A 22,462-nucleotide genomic window follows, 5' to 3' on the forward strand; every position below is an offset into this window, starting at 1 on the left:
AGCGCGTCAATAAAAACAAGTCCTTAGATTTCGGTTTTGCCAGCCCGGTCTTCTCGAGGCGGATTCTACAAAGAGTACATGCTCTGATGATGAAGGCTCGGCCTCCTCTAGTCTTAAATCTAGATGTGTAGGAATGGGACCTGAGAGATTTTGTTTGAGGATTTAAGTTTCTGCTCGGGCTCATGAAGGGTTAGAAGATCTGAGATATAACTGGAGGCCAAGCCGAGCAGTATTTTAAAAGTGCAGTAAAAAAAAAAAAAAAAAAAAAAAGAAGTGCAAAAAAGCAAAGTGCTGAAGTGGGTCTGATGTGATATCTTTTGTTAACACAAGATTTATTGAGTGCTGCGTCGTCTACAGGCTGCAGGAGCAACTGAAAAAGCTTGGCCTTATAAGACTTAAAATAAACAAAGTCATTAAAAACCATATTTCTGAAGCCATATGTTGGTGTTGGATTTAATCCCACGAGTACCTTCCTCTTTTGGCCCTTTGTCGGTCTTTTAAATAAAGGGAAAATCCAAAGGTGTGTAGAAAACAAGAGGGTGGTGTTTTCCACCGGGAAGAAAGTAATATTTTGGGTGCACATTGGGTTTCTGTTTCAGATGGCAGTGGAACCAGTTAGAAATCTCCATGTTGACAGGAATCCGCCCTGTTTAAGTGTCCTTGAGCAAGAAGCTGAATCCCTGCAAGCTCCAGGGCTTTGGATCTGTGGCTGAACCTTGGGCTGGGTGATACATCTGAAATATTACCCTATACAGTCATATTTTTCATAATGTTGATGGCATGACAACTTGGAAATATCTTTTGTCTTTTCCAGTAACACCAACCAGTAACTTCACCCAGGTCTCTAATCAGATTGTTGATCCTTTAAACTAAACTAAAACTGCACCATAATGAGAAAATCAATGAAAATGTAATTAACAAAAAAAAAGTTAACCTACAATTTATCCCTAATCAAGACAACTGCCAATGTTTTCCAGAAAAACAACCTTGTTATAGAAAACTTTTCAGTCACAAAAAAAAAAATATACGTACACACTGCAAATCTTTTATAATACTGCTGCAATGTGCATTGTAAATATTTTATTGCATACACAGCACTGTGAAAAAGCACACCAGTGCCTGAACTTATAAACTAGTGAAACTTAAAATAGGGTATCCTGAGCTCACCCTGATCTCTGGAGACCAACCTTAGAGTATCCCAATTATCTCGCCACTCTCTCATGGCCTGTTAACATATTTGGGCTGTCACAGTCATTTAAAGGCCACGAATCGCTCTTCCTCTCATGACCTGAATCCTACTACAACTGACCTTTGGAAATTGTCCCTCGGAGGCCTCCATAGATCAGGGTAGTGTGAGAACTGACATTTAGGAGAGGGAGGCTGGATCACGTCGTCGGCTGACCCGTGGCTACTGTTTTGATCATCATGGTGCAACACGACAGCAATTCCTACTGGGCAACTTCGAGATCACATGACCTCCTGGAGCAAAGGTCATTGGCTAGGAAGTGTAAGGGGACATTGAGGGCAATAATCCAAAGTCAGATTTCCAAATTCCCCACTAACAGTTCTGGGCAAGAAAAGGGAACTGACCCCCAGTTAGTGCTGGAGGAGAACATCGCCCTCGGGTGGTTTGCCTTTAATAAACTGTTCTTTGGTTCCTCGGTGTTTGTTCTCTTGAGATTTTCTCAGGCTGGGGTCGTTCGAGGAGAACGGCATGAATAGAGCATGCCTGAGGAGGCGTTCAGCCACTGTTTCCAACACATGAATGTGACTCATTCATGTTTTTTTGTGAGAAAAAGTCTGAGAGGTTTCAAAAATTTCAACCTTGCGACTCTCTTTTCTTGTCTCCAGACACTTGACCTTGTGGAGACTTAGCTAAGAGCAGGAAGCGTGGTGTACCTGTTTCGCTTTCAAGTCTGCCCTCATTTCAAAAAACTTCCAAGGACCCTCTGTCCTTGCTAAACCTTTTCTCTTTTTTTCTCATCTTCTCTTCCATCCATGTTTCCTCTCATCTTTCTGTCCTCGGCTATTCTCACATCGCCTCTAGCACTCTTCTCCATCGTCTCATCTGTTTTCCTCCCCTCTACACACTCTTCTTTTCTCCTTTCCTTTCAACTACCCCGTCTTCCTACATCCGTCTCTCCTCTTCCCTCTCCTTTGTCCTGAGTTCATCTCACTATGAGCTCACAAAAGTTTGACGACACATGGGAAAGTTCAGAGGCCAGTGTATGGCTGGGACTTTGGGGGATGCGAATGCTCTGTGAACCAAACCACAGCAAGGTTAGGGTTAGAAGGTTCCCCTTAACAAGGGGGGATTTGAGGGCACTGGGACTTTGGAGGTTCCTTAACAAGGAACGAAGGCTACAGAGACCAGCTGGATGGAAAAAACAAGGAACGACCACCAGCCCTGGGGGATTGACTCCCACCAGGTCACACGCATTAAACAGGTACGGTACTGGGAAAAAACTTTGCAAAACCACTGTCATGGACATCATTCGTGTCAGCAGGTTAGCTCCGGTTCTTGAGGGTTTCATTCCCTGTGAAGCAATGGGTCGAGCAAGGCACTGACACCACCAGCGTCTTAGGAATTGTTCCCGACCTCAAAATGTACGCACTCATAGTACTGTGAGCTGGAGACACCATCCTCCATAAAAGTTTCAACTAAAACTCCTTCGTGTGACTTAGACGGTGGTGTGAAAGTTGTTGTGGACGTGACACAAAGAAAGTTATTGACAAATCATGTACAGACGTAGCAAATATACATTTTCGGCCAAACGCTTCACGAGCTACTGCTGTACCTCTAAAAGAAACCATTCAGTAAGATCACATTTACAATTACTGTAGCTGCTAAAAAAATCACAGGAATGGTATTTAGCTGGTTGATCTAGCATATTTTGGGGTTACAGTGTACTACTTTGATTCTGATATTTCAAAGAAACAACAACCTGCACAACTCGGTGGAAATGTGTGAAGGGAAGCCTTTTCCTAACCATTTTCTAAAAAAAAAATGTAGTCACGCAGGTTCATCTTAGGATATCCTGAAAATACGTCGTAACTTATCTGTCATAAAGTTGTTAGACTTTTATTTTTCTCCTATCTTTTGTGAAATACCACCATTTGTTGCCATTTTGTATTACTGACATTTTGTCAGCCTAGATGCCCCTGTTTTCAAATGGTACATATCTCATTTTGGAGCCAAACTATCCACATTCGGCTCAAACTTTGTAGTTGACGCTAAGCAAGAACCGCTGAGGTAAATGTCACATCCACATAGAAAATATCACCAAAACGGGGAGAAAAATGAGGAGACGTCACACATAACAAACAAGAGACTGCCGGTAAACGATTTTTGCTTCAGCTTGCAACTTACCACGTCAGCTGAAATGACAGAGCTCAAAGTAGAGGTGCGTGTGTTTTCCCTACCTGGGCAGCCCAGTCCGGGGGAGTCACAGCTGGTAGCATGTGTTGTGAAGCTGGGCACGGATGTACCTACAGGAGGAGATAGGACGGTTAAAAAAATCAGTAAACATAATCCTGCGACATGATTCTCACAGATGAAAGGTTGGAAAACAAAGACACAAACACTGTATTCGCACACACACACCAAAAACTGAAATGCACTGAAATCTGCCCCGGTTGCAATGCATTTCAACACAAATCTGGCACGGGTGTGACAAACAGAATTGCATTTCATCAAGGAAACACTTGCGGCACGCTTGACTGATCCACTGAACTCCACGGAATCAGCAGGATAATTGCATTTTTCCATTTATTATCTGCGTTTGGAGCCGTAAAAAGGGAGGAAACCTGGCCACCGCTCAAGCCTTATGGATGAGAGGTTTCTTATGCAACAACGTCTGTAATTACGGCTGCCTGAGCGCAATGTTTGCTGCCCCATTTAGGCTTCACAATTTCTCATGTACAATCATATATCAAGAGTTTTGTTTCATGCAATTGCACTCAAACACCCGAGAAAGCCACAATACTAATAATTGTGAATAACAAAATGAGTAAAGTTATCATTTTAGCCGTATGCTGAGGGCATTTCGCCAACAGCATGCAATAAGTTTAGGACATCGTGGAGATTTTTGGGTCCCACTTTCGCAAAGCGTTGCAGGTCGCAGCTACAATATGCCGACTGAAATCTCCATTTTCATTTTGGCATTTAAATCGATTTTTATTGGCGCAGGCTGTCATATCAACATCTGTTCAAAGCCTCAGTGTTTCCTGGGATTTTTCACTTGCGCAAAAATGGATTTATGTCCTGTATTTTTAAAAAATAAAAAAAATCCCTCACTAATTTCTGTTGGCAGGTTTCCTATGAATGTATGTCTGTACATTGAGCAGTGGGATACATGTTGGCTGCTTGCAGGGATCAAACGTCCGGTGTTTCAGCTTTGGGGACGCTCTGTCTGACTGAGCCGGTGATCACGGCGGCCAAAATCAAGCGCTCCTCAAGTATTTCGACCATTTGAAATGCAATATTCGGCCTGGCTCGGGCCCACACATGCATTCACGAGCCCTCGGAGCAAGTGGGAGAATGGGCAGGCTGTGAAAGCAGAGCCTTTGTAGCGGGACAGAGAGTGCACACACACACACACACACAGACATACACACACACACACATCTCATAGCATAAAGAATGTGTTCCAGAAAATGTCAGCAAATCATCGCACCGATCAGCCGAGTGAAAAACCAGGAATTTGCTAATCGCGGACGGCATGTGCTTCAAAAGGAGAGGAGAGGAGAGGGCCGAGGATTGTGCCCAGTCACAGTCTAACTCGCCCGCCCGGTCTCTCTCTCTCTCTCTCTCTCTGCTCTCATCCCTGCCAGTTTAAATCTGTCGAGCCGCGTGTTGTGATTGGGGAAAATGAGCGCCGCTTTGTGCTGCTCCGTTGGCCGACTGAGCCCTTTAATAGCAAAAAGTAGTGACAAGGCGAGGGAGACAGAGAGAGAGGAAGAGAGAGAGAGACTGAGGGAAAACATATCAGAGAAGCTGTACTCTCTTTCTGACAGCTGCAGCAGCTCGTCACACCAGCCTGCGACAAGAACACGGCTGTTTATAGCTCTCGAAAAATGCAAATGACTGGAAGAACAACGAGGAAAAATGCACACTCTTTCTGCGCAAATAAAAAAAACATTTATCTTCCCGCCGGCTTGTTTTGGCGCCGTTAATCCACGGACTCAAAATAAGGCAGCGGACGATAATTCAACGTTCATGTTGGGCCGAAATATGTTTCTTATTTGCACGGGGTGGAGAAGCACACACTTCTCTCATGGCTTCTTTTTTACGGTTTTTAATGGAGCGATCGCTGGCTCCTTGTTGGCACGCAGTGACCGTGCAAATTCCAGCGTGTTGATTACAAATGAAAAAATGTCATTCGTCTGCCAGCGCGATGCAATCGTCCAGATTTGCCAGTTCCACGCGTTGGACGTGCACCAGAAGTTAATCACCGCCCCGCCGCCACGCCCCACTTTGACCGATCAGCGTGAGAAATGAATCGGCTCTTCCTCGGTCCATCACCAGCGTTTACACCGAGTTTCAGGCAAATCTGTTCATTTCTTTTTGAGATAACAAACAAACAAACAAACAAACAAACAAACGGGGGTGAAAAAACAACCTCCATCCAATTATTTTGATAAATAAAGTAAATAAATACAAATAAATATGACAAAGTAGTGATTAAATCTATTCAGTTCATGAAAGCACTACAACAAACATGCACATACTTATATCAGGGGTCTGTCAGTGTGGATTTAATGTAATAAAACAGGAAATAGCCATAATATTAGCCATTAATAAACAGTAAAATTCTGAATTTGCACATGCAGAACATTTTTTTTTTTTTTTTTTTTTTTTTGGAGGTTTCGTTGCAAAGAACATGTAACCGTGTGTTGTGTGTAAAGATACCTGTTTTACAAAAAAAAAATTTAAAAAGTGTGGTCATGATGATTTTGTGAGTAAAAATGTGGGATACAGTGGTCCCTCGTTTATCGCGGGAGTTACATTCTAAAAAATAACCCGCAATAGGCGAAATCCGCCAAGTAGTCCGCTTTATTTTATTACAATTATTCTAGATATTTTAAGGCTGTAAAACCCCTCACTACACACTTTATACACTTTTCTCAGACAGGCATTAACATTTTCTCACTTTTCTCTCTTGTTTAAATACTCTCAAAGTCCAGTAAAAAAAAAAAGGATGCAAAATTGCACTAAAAAAAAATCTGCGAAACTGCGAGGCTGCAAAAGGTGAACCGCGTTCTAGCGAGGGACAACTGTAATTCATTTTATTGACTCCTGAATAGGATTTCACGTTCACGGTTTTCCAGTCAGAAAGTGGCCCTGAAGTGAACTGAATGTGTCTCGAATCTCGAATTCCTTCGCAGCGGCCAGGTCCTGCTTGAGGAGGCTCGATGAGAAACCCGGCGTCAGCATGTAAAGGAGAAATAAACAGCGGAGAGAGGAGAGGAGGCGCTGCCAGCCGCCCAGACGCACCGAGCCAAGCTGATCAAACAGTTTGTCTGTCAGAGAGTCGAGGCCTTCCTTTAACGGGGGATTAGGCAGGGAGACAGACAGGCACCGCTGCTCCGAGTGTGTGTGTGTGTGTGTGTGTGTGTGTGTGTAGGTGTCTCCTACACACCCTTTGGCCATCACCGGGAGATGAAAGACACACAAACACACAGTGAAGCGAGCACCGATCACACACATATGCACAGAGGATCAAGCGAACATCCAAAGTACTTACCTAAGCACACATGCATCGGATGGATTAGTTCACACAACTGTCCCCCCCATTTTCATGCACACACACACACACACACACACACACACACACACACACATGCACGCAGAGCTCGGCAGGCGCCTGGCGACAGCGCTCGCTCGCTCTCTCTCTCTCTCTCTGCTTGTATCAACAGCGCTCTCATTACCAGACCAAAGAGAGACATAAAAATGGCTTCAAATGGTCCAGGCCGCGGCGGGAGCCTCGTAAAAACCGAAAACTACATTTTCAAGGTAAACAAAATCAAGCGCACCTCTCCGAGTGGAAAATAATAATAATAAAAAAAAAAAAAAAAAAAGGTGTGACATGAACTTCTCAGGTTGGGAAAGCGAGGCGGCTGACAAAGAAGGCGCGGCAGCTTGGAAACCCTCTCAAAGGCTGCGGCGGGCTCAGTTTTTTTCAAGCCTCCGTGAGGTCGTGTGTCACGTTTACGGCGGATTTACAGAAAACATCAGAGCCGCCGAGTTACGCTACGTCTTCCCATGAACCGCAGCCCGCCTGTGTCCGTCATGTGGAAATGCAAATGAAGCCGATTTGAATGACCGTCCATGTGACGCACGTTCAGCTCGCCGGTGTTTCCTCGTTGTCGCCGACTATTTTTAGCATCTTTTTTTTTTTTTTCCTGCCTTTGAAATAAAACAAGACTAACACCTCACAGCCGTTAATGGATTTCACGTCGTCCACGTCTCAGTTTGCAAATTTCTGCACACGACAATGAGGCCTCTTAATATGAATCAGTGAGGACTAAAAGCTGAAATCTATAATGTTGTTGTGTTTTTTTTTTTAATTAATATGTGTGTCCTGTTATGGTAAAACTTTTGCCTTGGATGGAGACTTTCTCTACACGACTGCGACTTTCTTGTGGGTTTGCATCTCTCCTGGATGACAGCACCAATAAAGTTAAAAACAAAGCTGTGCCACCAAATATGTGCAAAAAAAAAAAAAAATAAACACCTAATTGCAAGAAATTCGTAATTCACTGTACACCTGTCTTAAACGCTGACATTAGACAGTATTATTTTTTTTTTAGCTGTGAATATCTTAGATAAGACTTGAAAGATGATGTTAGAAAAAAAGGAAATTAATTAGCTTTCCGTTTTGACACTGAAGCCACCCTCAAAGGAGCCTCACAAACACCCAATTTCCTTTCAAATTAACTTTCCAATAATATTAATCACCATGATTTGTAGTTATAAAAAATGAGGCAGTAAGGTTTTTTTCTTTTTTTTAAATTAAATTAAACGAATAAATTAAAGTACATGCATTATGTCTGGGCTTGGCTGTAACGATAGCTGCTGCTATATGAAGCATGCATGTGTAATATGTTTTGGTTATGGAAGCAGTTGCATCCTGACACTGTGCAGACGCAACTTATAAATCTTTAAATCTGCAAACTGCACACATCTGGGACTCGACAATGAACACGTTCGCCTTTGTGCTCCCAAAACGACTCCTCTGTTCTTCGCTGCTGCAACGACCCGGTTCCCCCTCAGGGATCAATTAAGTTAATCTTATCTTATTTATCACTAATTCCATAATTAAGGCAGCGCCGCGAGCCAATAAATCCTGTGAATGCAAAGGCAGACTTGTGGGAGGAATCTGAATCACGGTTTTTACTGTCTTCCATATGTCTTGCTCTGTTTGGGCTGCCAACATGTGCTATTTCAACGACTTCTTTTTTTTTTTTTTTTTTTTTAAATCAGCTTCACATTACTGTAGCATGGAGTTCTTCACAGTATCGAGAATGAAGACGTTTTACGACAGCGTCCCGAGGCGAGAGAAACCCTCGTGAGGCTGACGGGCCTTTGAACTGCTCAGATGAAGCTCCTTACGCAAGTGTGTGTGTGTGTGAGTGGGAAAGGTGGTGTGTGTGTGTGTGTGTGTGTGGATGTATGTGATCAGGCTGTGTGTCTGCGCTCGTCAGTGGGATGTCCTTGAAGTTTTTCCTTTATGAAGCAGTGAAACAGAAACGAGAGGCTCTGGGCCGTCCCGAACCTCCCATGGCGGCCTGAACGCATCACTGCAGCCCAAACCCAGTCAACACACACTGCGCTTATTACAAAATCAACTTAAATCTGCCTGAAAAGTACTTAGAAACACATCATCATATGTGTGTATTAATTCATCTATCAATTAATGTTGTTACTGATCAGTGAATCATTTTGTCTATAAAATGTTAAAAATGATGATGAGTCCAATGTAAGATCTTAAAATTACTCATTATTATAAGTTTATATTCATTTTAGAATGATATAAACTTAATACAGAGAAAACTGAAGCAATTCTATACTTTTAAAGCCGTAGCAAATGTATTACTTGATAAATGACTGAGGCAACTAGATTACCGAAATTATAATCATTTACTCTTCTGTTGATTGGCTAATATATTAATTAACTAATTGTGCAAGCATGAATCTACATAGTGACTAATATGAATAAACTGACAACTGGCTCCCATTATGGAGGCACACTGATCAGTTTTGATCAATAAAAGTGAAAAATGAATAGTGCGATACGTGATCATTCGCCCTCATCTCTGCAAAAGTAGACGCAGTTGAGTCTGAAACATACGTCTAGGGCTTAAAACAACACTGTAGCTGGTGATATACGAGCTGACATTATGCAAAAAGTGTGAGATTTTTTTCCGTGTATCCATGAGGATTTGTGAAACGGAGTGTTTGGGAACACATGTGGCAACACATGTAAGTCACATTTTGCTTTTGGTTTTGCCATAGCACCTTGGGTTGTGTGGCAAAAAATAAAGGTGCGGAAACAAATGTCAAATAACTGTATAGGAATAAATAATTAGTTGCTGTTGTTTTTGTTTTACCTTCAGGAAAACAGGCTCACCTCGCACGCCCAGGAGATTCTTGTTGATTTTTTCGCCTAAAATGCTTGTTTGAGAGTTTGTAGTCATTTCTGTGTTCTCGTGTAGACTGAGTGGGAAAATATATGTCTAGAAAAATATTCCTATTAGTGTGGACAAGGCCTCAGTCAACCTCGATTGTCCACACTAAGCCCCGCCCCTTTTCTGCAAAGCGGTCATAGGACACGTCCCTTTTCGGCCATGGTGTTTAGTTGGTTGGTGCCACCTTCAACCAACCCTTGACCGACATCCAAGCTGGGGTTTGTGATGTTACAGCTGGAAATTATGGCCCTGGTTCATGTTAAGCCCCGCCCGCGGCCACGCCCCTTTACGGCTGAACAGCCCAAAAATTCAGCCACTTCTTCGCTGGCCTGTGACGAACCTTCCTACCAAGTTTTGCGCAAATCCGGCCGGTACGTTTTGAGTTATCGCAGACAGACGGAGGCGATGACGTAACCCCCTTAGCAGAGATTTCACCTTCAAACATTTTAATTTTACAGTCCATGCTGCGATGTTGTTATAAATGATTATTTTATTTGACATGATGCTGTGCCAAACACAAAATGCAGAAACAGAGGTGTGTTAGCGCAGGCAAAATGACACTGTACATACACAGGGAAACATACACACATACATACACACAGACATTCATTGGCAGGTTGTTAGCAGCACTCACCACTAGTTGGCGCAGCGGTAGTTAAGCGAATGCAATGAGGGTAGCAGACTGTGAAGAGAAGAAGAGATTAGTGCACATCAAGTAAAGCAGTCAGTTAATGACGGCTACAACACCGGCAGTCACTCACTTCAGGATAACATCAATATTAATTAAAGCTTCTGGTGATACAACAATTAATACGAGGTCAATCAAGCGATCAATTAACATCTCATTAAGCAACATGACAAAATCTGTTACAGCTTTGCACCAATCACATCGAGGCAAGGTCGAACAGTCAATTACATGATAACAGACAAAACACGGGCAATTAGTCATTTAATCAGTGGAGTATAATAATTAGCTGATCAAGGATGTGTGTCAATTAAGCGATCAGTTAATAACAGACGTCACCGCGGTAATTAGTAAATTCAAGAGACGGCAACATGGGTTTCAGCTTTTTCTCAGCTCATGAATCCTAAAAAAATAATAAAATAAATAAAATAAAAGAACAAGGTAATGACTCATATATCCCAGCGTCAAGAATAAAACTTTCACAACAAAATGATGATTATCTTCCCGTTCTGGATTATTCTGATTGCTTTAATTATTTACTGGAACAAACCTTGAAGCCATTTGACAAGAACAGATTTCTGCCTCACACCTGTTTCACCTTGACAGCTGAATAACTTGCATTTGAAACTTCAGTGAAGACGCTGAGCCTTAATCTCTGCCTTTACTTTGTTCTTCTGCTTTCAGTATAATTGGATTTTTATGTTATTTACTGGGATTATTTGTCGTACTGTAGGTTCAATCTCCATTTTTTCCCCTTTTTTCCTATCTGTAACTCATGATCTGCTGCTCACGAACCAATTTCTCTGATCTAATCTAATCTAATTTAATCTAATCTAACCTAATCTAAATCTAATGTAATCTGATGTAATCTATTCTTATTCAACCAATCCAGCATAATATAATCTAATCTAACCTAATATAATCTGACCTAATCAAATCTAATCTCATCTAATTCAAATTTCATGTCATGTCATCTAATCTAATCCAAAGTAATGTAATGTAATGTAATCTAAGACAATCTAATCAAAATCTAATTCTACCAGTCTGATCTTAATCTCTAATTAGTCTAATTTAGCCAATGTCATGTCTAATCTGATCTAATTTATTCTAACCTAATATAATCTGACCTAATCAAATGTAATCTAATCTACTCTACTCTACTCTAATCTAATGTAAACCTAATTCAGCCAATCTGATCTAATCTCATCTAATTCAGCAAATGCCATGCGATGTCATCTAATCTGATCTAATTTAATCTAACCTGATCGAAATCTAATTCAGCTAGTATGATCTAATCTCATTTAATTCAGCCAATGCCATGTTATCTAATCTAATCCAATCTAATCTGATTCAACCAATATGATCTAATCACATCTAATTCAGCAAATGTAATGTGATCTAATCGAATCGAATCAAATCGAATCGAATAGAATCTAATCTAATCTAATCTAATCTAATCTAATCTAATCTAATCTAATCTAATCTGATCTGATCTAATCTAATCCAACCCACTCCAATCCAGTCTACCTAAAATTCACTCGGCAAACCAAAACAGAACAAAGCTCTTCTGTAACAGTTTTTGGTTATTGTTTGTCCACCTGGTTTATTTTTTAAATTACTGCAGTCTGTGAACGCAGCACTGACAAGAGGCCAGCGTTTACGTCCCAGGTGTCGGACTTTCCTACCAGCACTTGAACGCAGCACAACACCTTTTCGTAAAGCGTAAAAGTTCCTATATATTTTTTCCACACATCACACACTCTGCCTCATGGGACAGTATTGTAATTATTCAGGTCGGCTGTGTCTCTGGGTGTGTGAGTGTGTGTGAGTGTGTGTGAGTGTGTGTGTCGGATCTGTCCAAAGAGAGGCAAAATGAAAGGCTGACTCGGCAAATAAACCCAATCTGAAGAAATAACCGGCCGCTGAGGATCCTTTCTAATCAGATTATATGGCCTGCTGTATACCAGAAATTATACCAACATATGTGATTTTCTCATATTCTCTCACTCACTTGTGTGTTTACAGTACAGTCACATCTTCACAATACATTTACTCATATTTTGCATATATTTCAGTTTCTTTGTCTCATTTAGTGCATTTACTGCTGTCATTCTGTTATTTTCATTTTTACACAAGATGATGCCGTATTGATGCACGATAAAAATACACCTCAGTATTTCTCTTTGTTATTTATTTACCCACCGTGCAAACACGCCGCGAATTAATGCACACTCAATATTTCTTTCATTTGTGTGTAATAATTTAATATACTCCAGTGTTGCAGTGTTGCATTAGATGAGATTAAACGTTTTCTTCCACCGTGGGGAAACTGGAGCAGGGCCGTTAAAATCTCACTTAATCTAATCTAATTCAGGCGGCATTAAAGGTCTGATGAGTTTCTAAACTTTACCTTAAAAGTGTTGTGTGTGTGTGTGTGTGTGTGTGTGTGTGTGTGTGTGTGTCTATAGTGGATTCATATGCTAATATAATATAATTAAGAGAGTAAAAAAAAAAGGATTAATTTAAATATATGACACACAGGGGCGCATAATGTCTCTCTCTCTCTGGGTCACAGCAGATTAAATGCCAGGTTGAACAAGAAAAGCTGAAGTGTGTTAACCATCCGTGTGTGTGTGTGTGTGTGTGTGTGTGTGTGTGTGTGTGTGCTTTCTCTCTGGAGACCTACAGTGGTTTCGAGAAATGCATGATTCTGCACTTAGTTTCTTGGTTCTCTCTGGGACACACACACACACACACACACACACACACACACACACACACACACACACACACACACACACACACACACAGAGGCCCATTCTCCAGTGGGTACAGTGTTGGCAGGCATTTCACTGAAACCACTGTGGCTAACCTCCTGTGGCTACACACACATTTACAGCACTTTTAAATAAGAGGTCTTACTCTCTCGCTCTCTCTCTCGCTCTCTGTCTCTCTCTCTCTCTCCCTCACACACACACACACACACACACACACACACACATAATCTCATGGTTAATACTTAAATGCTGTGTGAAAACTGTTGATTGTGTAAACCTGGTTTCAAGTACGATCACTGTTACTATTAAATAAGTGTGTGTGTGTGTGTGTGTGTGTGTGTGTGCGTCTGTCTACAAGTGCATGTGTGTGTGCATGCAAGTTTGGGTGTGTGTATGCATTCATGAGTGCACTTTTATCCAAGACGACTACAAGCAACAGTGATAGAAATACATCATTTAAATGTATAAGTGCATGCTTGTTTGAATGTGTGTGTGTGTGTGTGTGTGTGTGTGTGTGTGTTTCATTATTTCACCAGCCCACCGTGTTTTTGGTCTTTAAATGCCTCCTGACTGGCTGGCAGGCCGGCTGCTGCGGTGCATTACTGTGAGATATCAGCAGCGGTGACGGTTTACCAGAATCTGTCCGCTTGTAATTTCAGCCTGATAGCAACCAGATTAAAACATTCCAACTGTGATATCGTCCTGTTTTGTCTCCCGGCTGGGACCGGGGGAGACTCACACAGCCGAGGTCTCATGTTGGAAAATGCACAGACTGGCCTGAAGGGAGCGCTGTGGCTGATGATGCATGCCCATCGGTCCAGTTTTCACACGAATAAAATGTCAAACTTGGCGAATTTCAAACTTGACCACTGATCTCATTTTTGACAAAACTTGGCGGAGTGACACATCTTCACACTTTGTTTCAGCATTTGGAAAAAAAAAAAAAAAGAAAAAAAATGTATCAACCCAGTTGCCAGAATAAATGGTTACCATTTTTAGGATTCTGCAAACCAACAAATATGTGGAAAAGTCAACATTTGTGAGCCAAAAATATGTTTAGAAAAAATAAATTTAGACTTGTAGTCAGTGCAAATGCTAGATCACGTTAGCTCCTTAGCTCCTTTAATCACTTTCGTTAGCCTCGTTAGCCACCAAAACGGCTTGGTTAAAGGTTAGGAAAAGGTCACGATCCATGTCCGCTAATATTAGACCGCAAATGTTAAATTAACACTGTTCAATTGACACGGGACTCAAACCGTGGTCTGCAGGAGCATTGTTCAATGCCCGACCTCACCTGTGTCAGGAATCTTGAAAACAAGACATTTCAAAGTATTCTTGGTTTGCAGAAATGTAAAACACCAACATCTTTTCCTGGCGACCAGGTTGAAGTTATACTTTTTGTTTACTTGGCTATGTTTTGCTCAAACTGATCCAACCCAGACAAAAGACACAACAATTCAAAGGGAATAAATGCCGGAAAATTACAAAATGGTACGGTACGTGTTACGCATTTCCTTGTTTAGCAGAGTTACAGTGCACTCTAAGTATTTATCCGTCTTATTTTGCTGTTATCCACATTTTCACTTCATGTGTAGGCACCAGTTAACCTGTCCAAACTGCTCGTGCAAGCCGCCGCAAAGTGACTCTGCCTCGGGATACTCACTGCAGCTGAGCATGGAGTCGGTCTGGGCCAGCGATGACGGGATGTCCCAGTAGCTGTTGTCCCAGTCGATGATATTCCCCGTGGTGTCGCAGGTCAGCGCCGCCAGCTGCTGCACCGTCATGGCGTAATCCCACATCCGGAAGTTATAGATGGCTCCGTCGAAGCTGTGCTGCCCTGAGATGGCAAAAAAAAAAAAAAAATCAACAAGAAAAGTCAACAAGGACATCAGAAAAGTTGAGAATGTGCCACAGAGGTTACAGCTGGCAGCCTTACAGTTGGTAGTAGCCTTTGTTATCTCTTTATTATAATTTCCCTAATTCCTATTGCACTTAAATGGGTGGTTCACCACAGTGCACCCTTGCATATTGTATATCTTTATAGTCCAGTAATTTTAGGCCAAAATTGGGGTCAACCTAGGACAAATTGCAAGAGAAGCAAACTCAACTGATTTTGTATCCTCAGTTTGTCCTGAGTGAGGGGGAAAAAGTCCCAAGGAATCCCATTGGTGGAAAGTTTTGAAAATCACCTATTTATGACCATATAATACCAAAAAAAATGCCCTTTTTAACACACAGGGGAAAGAGGTTCAACATTTTACTTTGGAATAAATGCCAGAACAGATATTTAAACAGTGAATTAAAAGGTTACTATACATATAGTAACCTTTTAATTGGAATATATGTCCTGGCATATATTCCAATTAGCGCATATCAAACCAGATAATGTGTGATATACATGGGTAAACAGAATAATTCGAAGAACTTGTAATTGACTTTTTTTCTTGTCTTTGTGTGTGTAATCAACTTGTGAATTTTTATAGTGATATCTGAAAGTAAAATTTTGAACCCCTTTCCCCTGTGTGTTAAAAACAGTGTTTTTTGGTATTATATGGTCATATAAAGGTGATTTTCAAAACTTTCCACCAATGGGATTCCTTGGGACTTTTTTTCCCTCACTCAGGACAAACTGAGGATACAAAATCAGTTGAGTTTGCTTCTCTTGCAATTTGTCCTAGGTGTTTTCATAAAATGACTGGACTATTACCACTGGTGAAGAAAGCACAAAAACAGCTGGACCTTCTAAGATCACTGAAGAAAGTAATCCTGAGCAAATCTCAGACTACTGCTGCTGCACTGAAAGCAACCTCACGCTCTTCACCTGGGAGTGGACAAAGTGACATTCATTTATAATAAAACATCACTTGAGGTCCCCCCCGCTGCGCTCACCTCCTAACCGGAACTCCCCTCCGGACGGCACGGAGCGCCCACTGGTGGACGAGCAGGTCTTGGCTCGGTAGTTGCCGTTGAAATAAACGGCCACGCGGCCGGTGGACGCCGTCCAGGTCACACACAGGGGCTTCATGGAGGACGTGAGGTCAGACGCGGTGATGATGGAGTCGAGGGAGCAGACCTGTTCGTCCACCTCCAGCTCCATGCTGCTCCGAGTGGAGCCGAAGCTCAGCGCCGTGTCGTCATCGTCAGAGTACGTGAAGATCTGCTCTTTCTGATGAGCGACAAACGCAAACGTTACCAATTTTCAAGTGACCAACTCAAGGTGAAAATGGCAATAATCAAAAACAACGATAAATAGGTATAAATAGGTAAAAAAAAAAAAAAGGTATAAACAGGTATCTATACATTTTTATTAGGAGCTGCCTCAAGTGTGCCACATACAAAATTAGATAAGAGACTTTTTTTTTTTTTTTTTTTTGCTGTTTGAAAATGGCATTAAACAGTCACCAAATCTTAAAAACAATGACAGGAAATTAAAAAAAAAAAAAATCTAAATCTGAATAAATATTGTGCATTAAAACGATATTGTACACACATATAGTATGCACATCTACACATCAAAATCCATTCTTTCTACTGACGTAAACAGGATGTATTTAATTTAAGAACTCATTCATGGACGTAAACATGATAATCGGGTGAATTTTGGAGTTTATTTTCAGTTTTCAGCACAGTGGCCTCTGCTTCATCGAGATCCTTTTTCTGCTCAGTTTGAAAAGTCGCTTGATTTTAATATTCATACCTCCCAGCACAGTTCAACCTGCTCAGAATACTTTAGACATCTATTGTTTCTCCTGAAAAATAAAGGGCAATGCCACTAAATTTAGGAAATCACTGTTAGGAGTCGCATCTGTGTGTTTTTTTCTGTTTTCCTGTTTCCCCCTCCCCCTGTGTTGTGTGTGTGTGTGTGTCTGTTTCCTCCCCTAGGCTGGGCGTGGCAGGCTCATTGGTCTCTCCACTCACCTGTTCCCGCTCACGCACCTGGTTTCCATTCAGTCATTACCTCACCAATCAACTGCCTTTATAACCCCGGCTCAGACTTCCACTCATCGCCAGTTCGTCCTACACGCTCGCGTGACCCTGCCCTGCCTGCCCTCGCCTCCTGCCTGCCTCCCCGTGTCCAGCCTGCTGCGCCCAGCCATCCCCGGATATCTCCGAGCTTCGTCTTGTCATTTTGGATTGTTTTTCTGTTTATTAAAAACTGTTTATTTTTCCACCGTATCTGCATTGTGGGTTCAGTTCTTTGAGCTTACGCTTAACAGAACGAACTGGCCTCGACATGAACCCCGCGGATCCGGTAGCTCAGGCTTTGAGTAAACAAGGCGCCCTGCTGAACTCGCACGAGCAAGTGCTTTTGGGGTTGGCGGACAGTAACCAGACGCTGATGGCCACCGTCACCCAGCTCACTCAGCAGGTCGCTGAGCTCGCCACTTCTATGAAAGCGGTGGCAACTCCACAGGCTCCGGCTACATCGCCACTCAGAGACAATCACGTGAGTGACCCTGAACCGTTTCATGGAGATTTGGAGAAATGTCGTGGTTTTTTGCTACAATGTGCCTTGGTTTTCCGTCAGCGGCCTCTATCTTTTGCCACTGACGGGGCTAAAATTAATTATGTTATTGGACTGTTGAGGGGCAGAGCGCTGTCGTGGGCAGAGGCATACAGCTCCAGCACCGATATGCCGTCTCTCCGTTTCAAGGACTTCGAGGACCACCTTAAACTTGTTTTTGACCACCCGAGCCACGGAGGCAGCGCTTCCAGCCGTCTCCTCAGCCTTCGTCAAGGAAACCGCTCCGTGGCAGATTACTCCGTGGATTTTTGGACCCTTGCTGTTGATGCTGCGTGGAATGACGCAGCTTTACAGGCAGTGTTCGTTAAGGGGCTGAATGAACAAATCAAGGACGAGCTAGCGGCTCGTGACGAGCCAAAAGACTTAACCTCTCTGGTTTCCCTTGCCATCAGGTTGGATAACCGGCTCCGGGAGAGACGTCAAGAGAGGGCCGTCCGTCTTCCCGGTGCCGGCACTCCGCTCCAGCCGAGACCCTCTCGTCCGCCCCCGACCGGTGTTGCTACCCAGTCAGGCACCCCCGAACATCCGCCAGCTCGACCTGCGGAGGAGGAGCCCATGCAGCTGGGCCGGACTAAACTAACCGCCGAGGAGCGCCTCCGCAGGATTCGAGCTGGTGAGTGCCTGTACTGCGGTAAGCCCGGTCATTACGTCACTTCTTGTCCTGTGCGGCCAAAAGGGATGGCTCGTCAGTAGGTGTGGGGGTACTGGCGAGCCCACTCTCTCCCGCTAATTCCCCTCCTTTAACTCGTTTGCAAGTACCTGCTACTTTGTGTGCCGGGAATGTGTCTTTTCCTCTCCAGGCCCTGATTGATTCCGGCGCTGAAGATAACTTGTTGGACCAAGAGCTGGCTAAGCAGCTGGGGTGCACTGCTCTGCCACTGGATAAGCCCATTCCTGCTGTAGCTCTGGATGGGAATGCCTTTGCAGAGGTAACTCACAAGACACCACCCATAACGCTTATCATCTCAGGCAATCACTGTGAACAACTCACCTTCAACCTGATTTCTGCACCTCAGACTCCTCTGGTCCTAGGCTTTCCATGGCTAAACTCACATAACCCTCAGATTGACTGGTCCACTGGAAAGATTCGGGGCTGGAGCACCCACTGTCATTCTCTCTGTCTCCAATCTGCATTACCCCCACCAGGTGGAGCCATTATATCACCTCCTGAAGAGAGTAAACCCCCAGACCTGTCCAATGTACCTACTGAATATCATGACTTACAGGAGGTATTTAGTAAAGATCGAGCCATGTCCTTACCTCCCCATCGCCCTTATGATTGTGCTATAGACTTATTGCCTGGTGCCGCGCTCCCTTCGAGCCGGCTGTATAATCTGTCAAAACCCGAGAGGGTGGCTATGGAGAAATACATCTCGGAGTCTCTGGCGGCTGGGATCATCCGCCCATCGTCCTCCCCTCTCGGTGCAGGCTTCTTTTTTGTGGAGAAGAAAGACACTACTTTACGCCCTTGTATTGATTTTCGGGGGTTAAACAACATAACTGTGAAAAATAAATACCCTCTCCCATTGATTAACTCTGCTCTTTGTTCCCTTGAAGGGGCCAAGATTTTTTCCAAGCTGGACCTAAGGAACGCTTATCATCTGGTGAGAATCAGAGAAGGAGATGAGTGGAAGACAGGGTTCAATACACCACTGGGCCACTTCGAATACTTGGTCATGCCATTTGGCCTCACCAACGCCCCTGCTGTCTTCCAAGCACTCATTAACGATGTTCTTCGTGACTTTCTGAACTGTTTTGTCATTGTGTATCTAGATGACATTTTGATTTTTTCCAGTTCCCTGGACGAGCACATCTCTCATGTTTCCCAGGTACTCTCCAGACTGTTGGAGAATCGCCTTTATGTCAAGGCCGAAAAGTGCGAGTTCCACTCAGACTCAGTCTCATTCCTGGGTTACATCATCCAGAGTGGAAGGATCCAGGCGGACCCAAGCAAGATCCGGGCAGTGGAGGAGTGGCCAGTGCCTGGGACCCGTAAGGAGCTGCAGCGCTTCCTGGGGTTTGCCAACTTTTATCGGCGGTTCATCCGGGACTACAGTAAGGTTGCCTCTCCTCTCACCAGACTCACTTCCTCCAATGTGGTGTTCTGTTGGTCCCCGGAGGCAGACAAAGCCTTTGCTAAGCTCAAGGGTTTGTTCTCTTCTGCACCTGTGCTCATCCAGCCTGACCCCAGTAAGCAGTTCGTTGTGGAGGTCGACGCTTCTGACACTGGGGTCGGGGCTGTGTTGTCACAGTGTGCAGGTCCTGGTAACCGCTTGCATCCCTGTGCTTTCTTTTCCCGTCGTCTGTCCCCCACAGAGCGCAACTACGACGTTGGCAACAGAGAGCTGTTAGCCGTCAAGATGGCTTTGGAGGAGTGGCGGCACTGGCTGGAGGGGGCCGAAATACCGTTCTTGGTTTGGACCGACCACAAGAACCTGGCTTACATTCAGTCTGCCAAGAGGCTGAACTCCCGCCAGGCCAGATGGGCACTGTTCTTCAGCCGTTTCAACTTCAACCTCACATACCGCCCCGGCTCTCGTAACATCAAGCCTGATGCCCTGTCCCGCCAGTTTTCTGTGCAGGAGACCAATCCTGCTCCCGAACCCATCATTCCCCCCAGTATGGTGGTCGCTCAGCTCTCGTGGGGGATAGAGAAAGCTGTGAGGGATGCCCAGCGCCAGCACCCTGACCCAGGTAACGGCCCTGCTAACCGTCTGTTTGTGCCTGACTCTGTACGCTCACAGGTCCTGCTGTGGGCTCACACGTCCCCCTTTGCCTGTCATCCGGGAGCCAGGCGCACGCTGGACCTTCTTCGGCGGCATTTTTGGTGGCCCAGCATGGACGCAGACACCCGGGAGTTTGTGGCGGCCTGCACCACTTGTGCCCGTAGTAAGGCTTCGCACCAGTCACCTGCTGGATTACTCCGCCCACTGCCTATTCCCGGCAGACCCTGGTCTCACGTGGCCTTAGATTTCGTCACCGGCCTTCCGGCCTCCAGAGGTAAAACAGCGATTCTTACCATTGTTGATCGCTTTTCTAAGGCTGCTCATTTCGTGGCTCTCGCCAAGCTGCCCTCTGCACTCACTACTGCCGAGCTGCTTGTCGAACATGTTGTCCGTCTCCATGGGATCCCCGTAGATATCGTGTCTGATCGTGGCCCTCAGTTTGTTTCTAAGGTCTGGAAGGCATTTTGCAGGGCTATGGGGACCTCCGTGAGCCTCTCCTCCGGCTACCATCCCCAGACAAACGGTCAGACCGAAAGGACCAACCAGGCTCTGGAGTCCGCACTCCGCTGCATGACGGAGACCAACCCCACTACATGGAGCTCCCAGTTGGCGTGGGTGGAATACGCCCACAATACTCTCTCCAGCTCTGCCACCGGACTCTCGCCCTTCGAGGCATCTCTGGGATATCAGCCTCCCTTGTTCCCTAGCCAGGAGGCTGACTTATCTGTGCCCTCTGTGCAGGAACATATCCGTCGCTGCAAGAAAGTGTGGCAAGACACTCGCACCGCATTGGAGCGCACCCAGGAGTCAACCCAGAGATCAGCCAACCGCCACAGGAACCCAGCCCCTCCCTACCAGCCAGGTCAGTTAGTCTGGTTATGTACCAAAAATATTCCATTACTGACTGAATCACGTAAACTCTCACCCCGGTACATTGGCCCCTTCCCTGTCAAGGAAATCATCAACCCCTCTGCAGTCAAGCTCACGCTCCCTAACAATCTCAAGATCCATCCTACTTTCCACGTCTCTCATCTCAAGCCCGTCTCCACTAGCCCTCTGTGCCCACCTTCCGAACCCCCTCCACCCCCCCGGGTCATTGATAACCACCCAGCTTTTGACGTCCGCCGGCTGGTGGACGTCCGGCGTCGGGGGCGTGGTCTGCAGTACTTGGTCGACTGGGAGGGGTATGGACCTGAGGCACGCTCCTGGGTGCCCCGCTCATTCATCCTCAGCCCTGCTCTCATCGAGGATTTCCATCGGGCCAATCCTGACAAGCCTGGGTCGCCAGGAGGCGCCCGTTGAGGGGGGGGTACTGTTAGGAGTCGCATCTGTGTGTTTTTTTCTGTTTTCCTGTTTCCCCCTCCCCCTGTGTTGTGTGTGTGTGTGTGTCTGTTTCCTCCCCTAGGCTGGGCGTGGCAGGCTCATTGGTCTCTCCACTCACCTGTTCCCGCTCACGCACCTGGTTTCCATTCAGTCATTACCTCACCAATCAACTGCCTTTATAACCCCGGCTCAGACTTCCACTCATCGCCAGTTCGTCCTACACGCTCGCGTGACCCTGCCCTGCCTGCCCTCGCCTCCTGCCTGCCTCCCCGTGTCCAGCCTGCTGCGCCCAGCCATCCCCGGATATCTCCGAGCTTCGTCTTGTCATTTTGGATTGTTTTTCTGTTTATTAAAAACTGTTTATTTTTCCACCGTATCTGCATTGTGGGTTCAGTTCTTTGAGCTTACGCTTAACAATCACACACCGATGCCCCTCTCATTGTAACCGGCAAACAATGAAATATTTACTGTGGTCGTGAGGAATGTTCTCCCAGAGCTACAAACCAGAGAACACTTCCTGTGTCACTTTACTAACGCTAGTAGGGTTTAATGTGTTACCCGTGTGTGTGTGTGTGTGTGTGTGTGTGTGTTACCTGTTTTTGGCTGGAGCGTGCCACCTCGAAGCACACGGTCAGGTGTCTGAGCGTCGGTATGGAAACAGAGCCGGCGACCTTGGTGACCTTGCCGTTGTTGCCGGTTATGGTGACCTTCTGGTTCCTCAGCGCCACGGCAACTG

At 44.7% G+C, this 22,462-nt stretch overlaps 1 protein-coding gene across 1 annotated transcript in view; it reads right to left on the reverse strand.

The window, feature by feature from the left end:
* The window catches only part of adgrg6 (adhesion G protein-coupled receptor G6), an 84,439-nt gene that overhangs the window by 59,029 nt on the left and 2,948 nt on the right, over window positions 1-22,462 (reverse strand). The window contains exons 4-8 of the mRNA XM_030047822.1: window positions 22,320-22,459; window positions 16,042-16,318; window positions 14,816-14,989; window positions 10,325-10,372; window positions 3,424-3,489 (exon numbers count right to left, since the gene is read on the reverse strand). Coding sequence (XP_029903682.1) covers window positions 3,424-3,489; window positions 10,325-10,372; window positions 14,816-14,989; window positions 16,042-16,318; window positions 22,320-22,459 — 705 coding nt within the window. The remainder of the gene's footprint in view (window positions 1-3,423; window positions 3,490-10,324; window positions 10,373-14,815; window positions 14,990-16,041; window positions 16,319-22,319; window positions 22,460-22,462) is intronic.

Source organism: Myripristis murdjan, chromosome 24, assembly GCF_902150065.1.
Source record: "Myripristis murdjan chromosome 24, fMyrMur1.1, whole genome shotgun sequence".
NCBI classification, from domain to species: domain Eukaryota; kingdom Metazoa; phylum Chordata; class Actinopteri; order Holocentriformes; family Holocentridae; genus Myripristis; species Myripristis murdjan.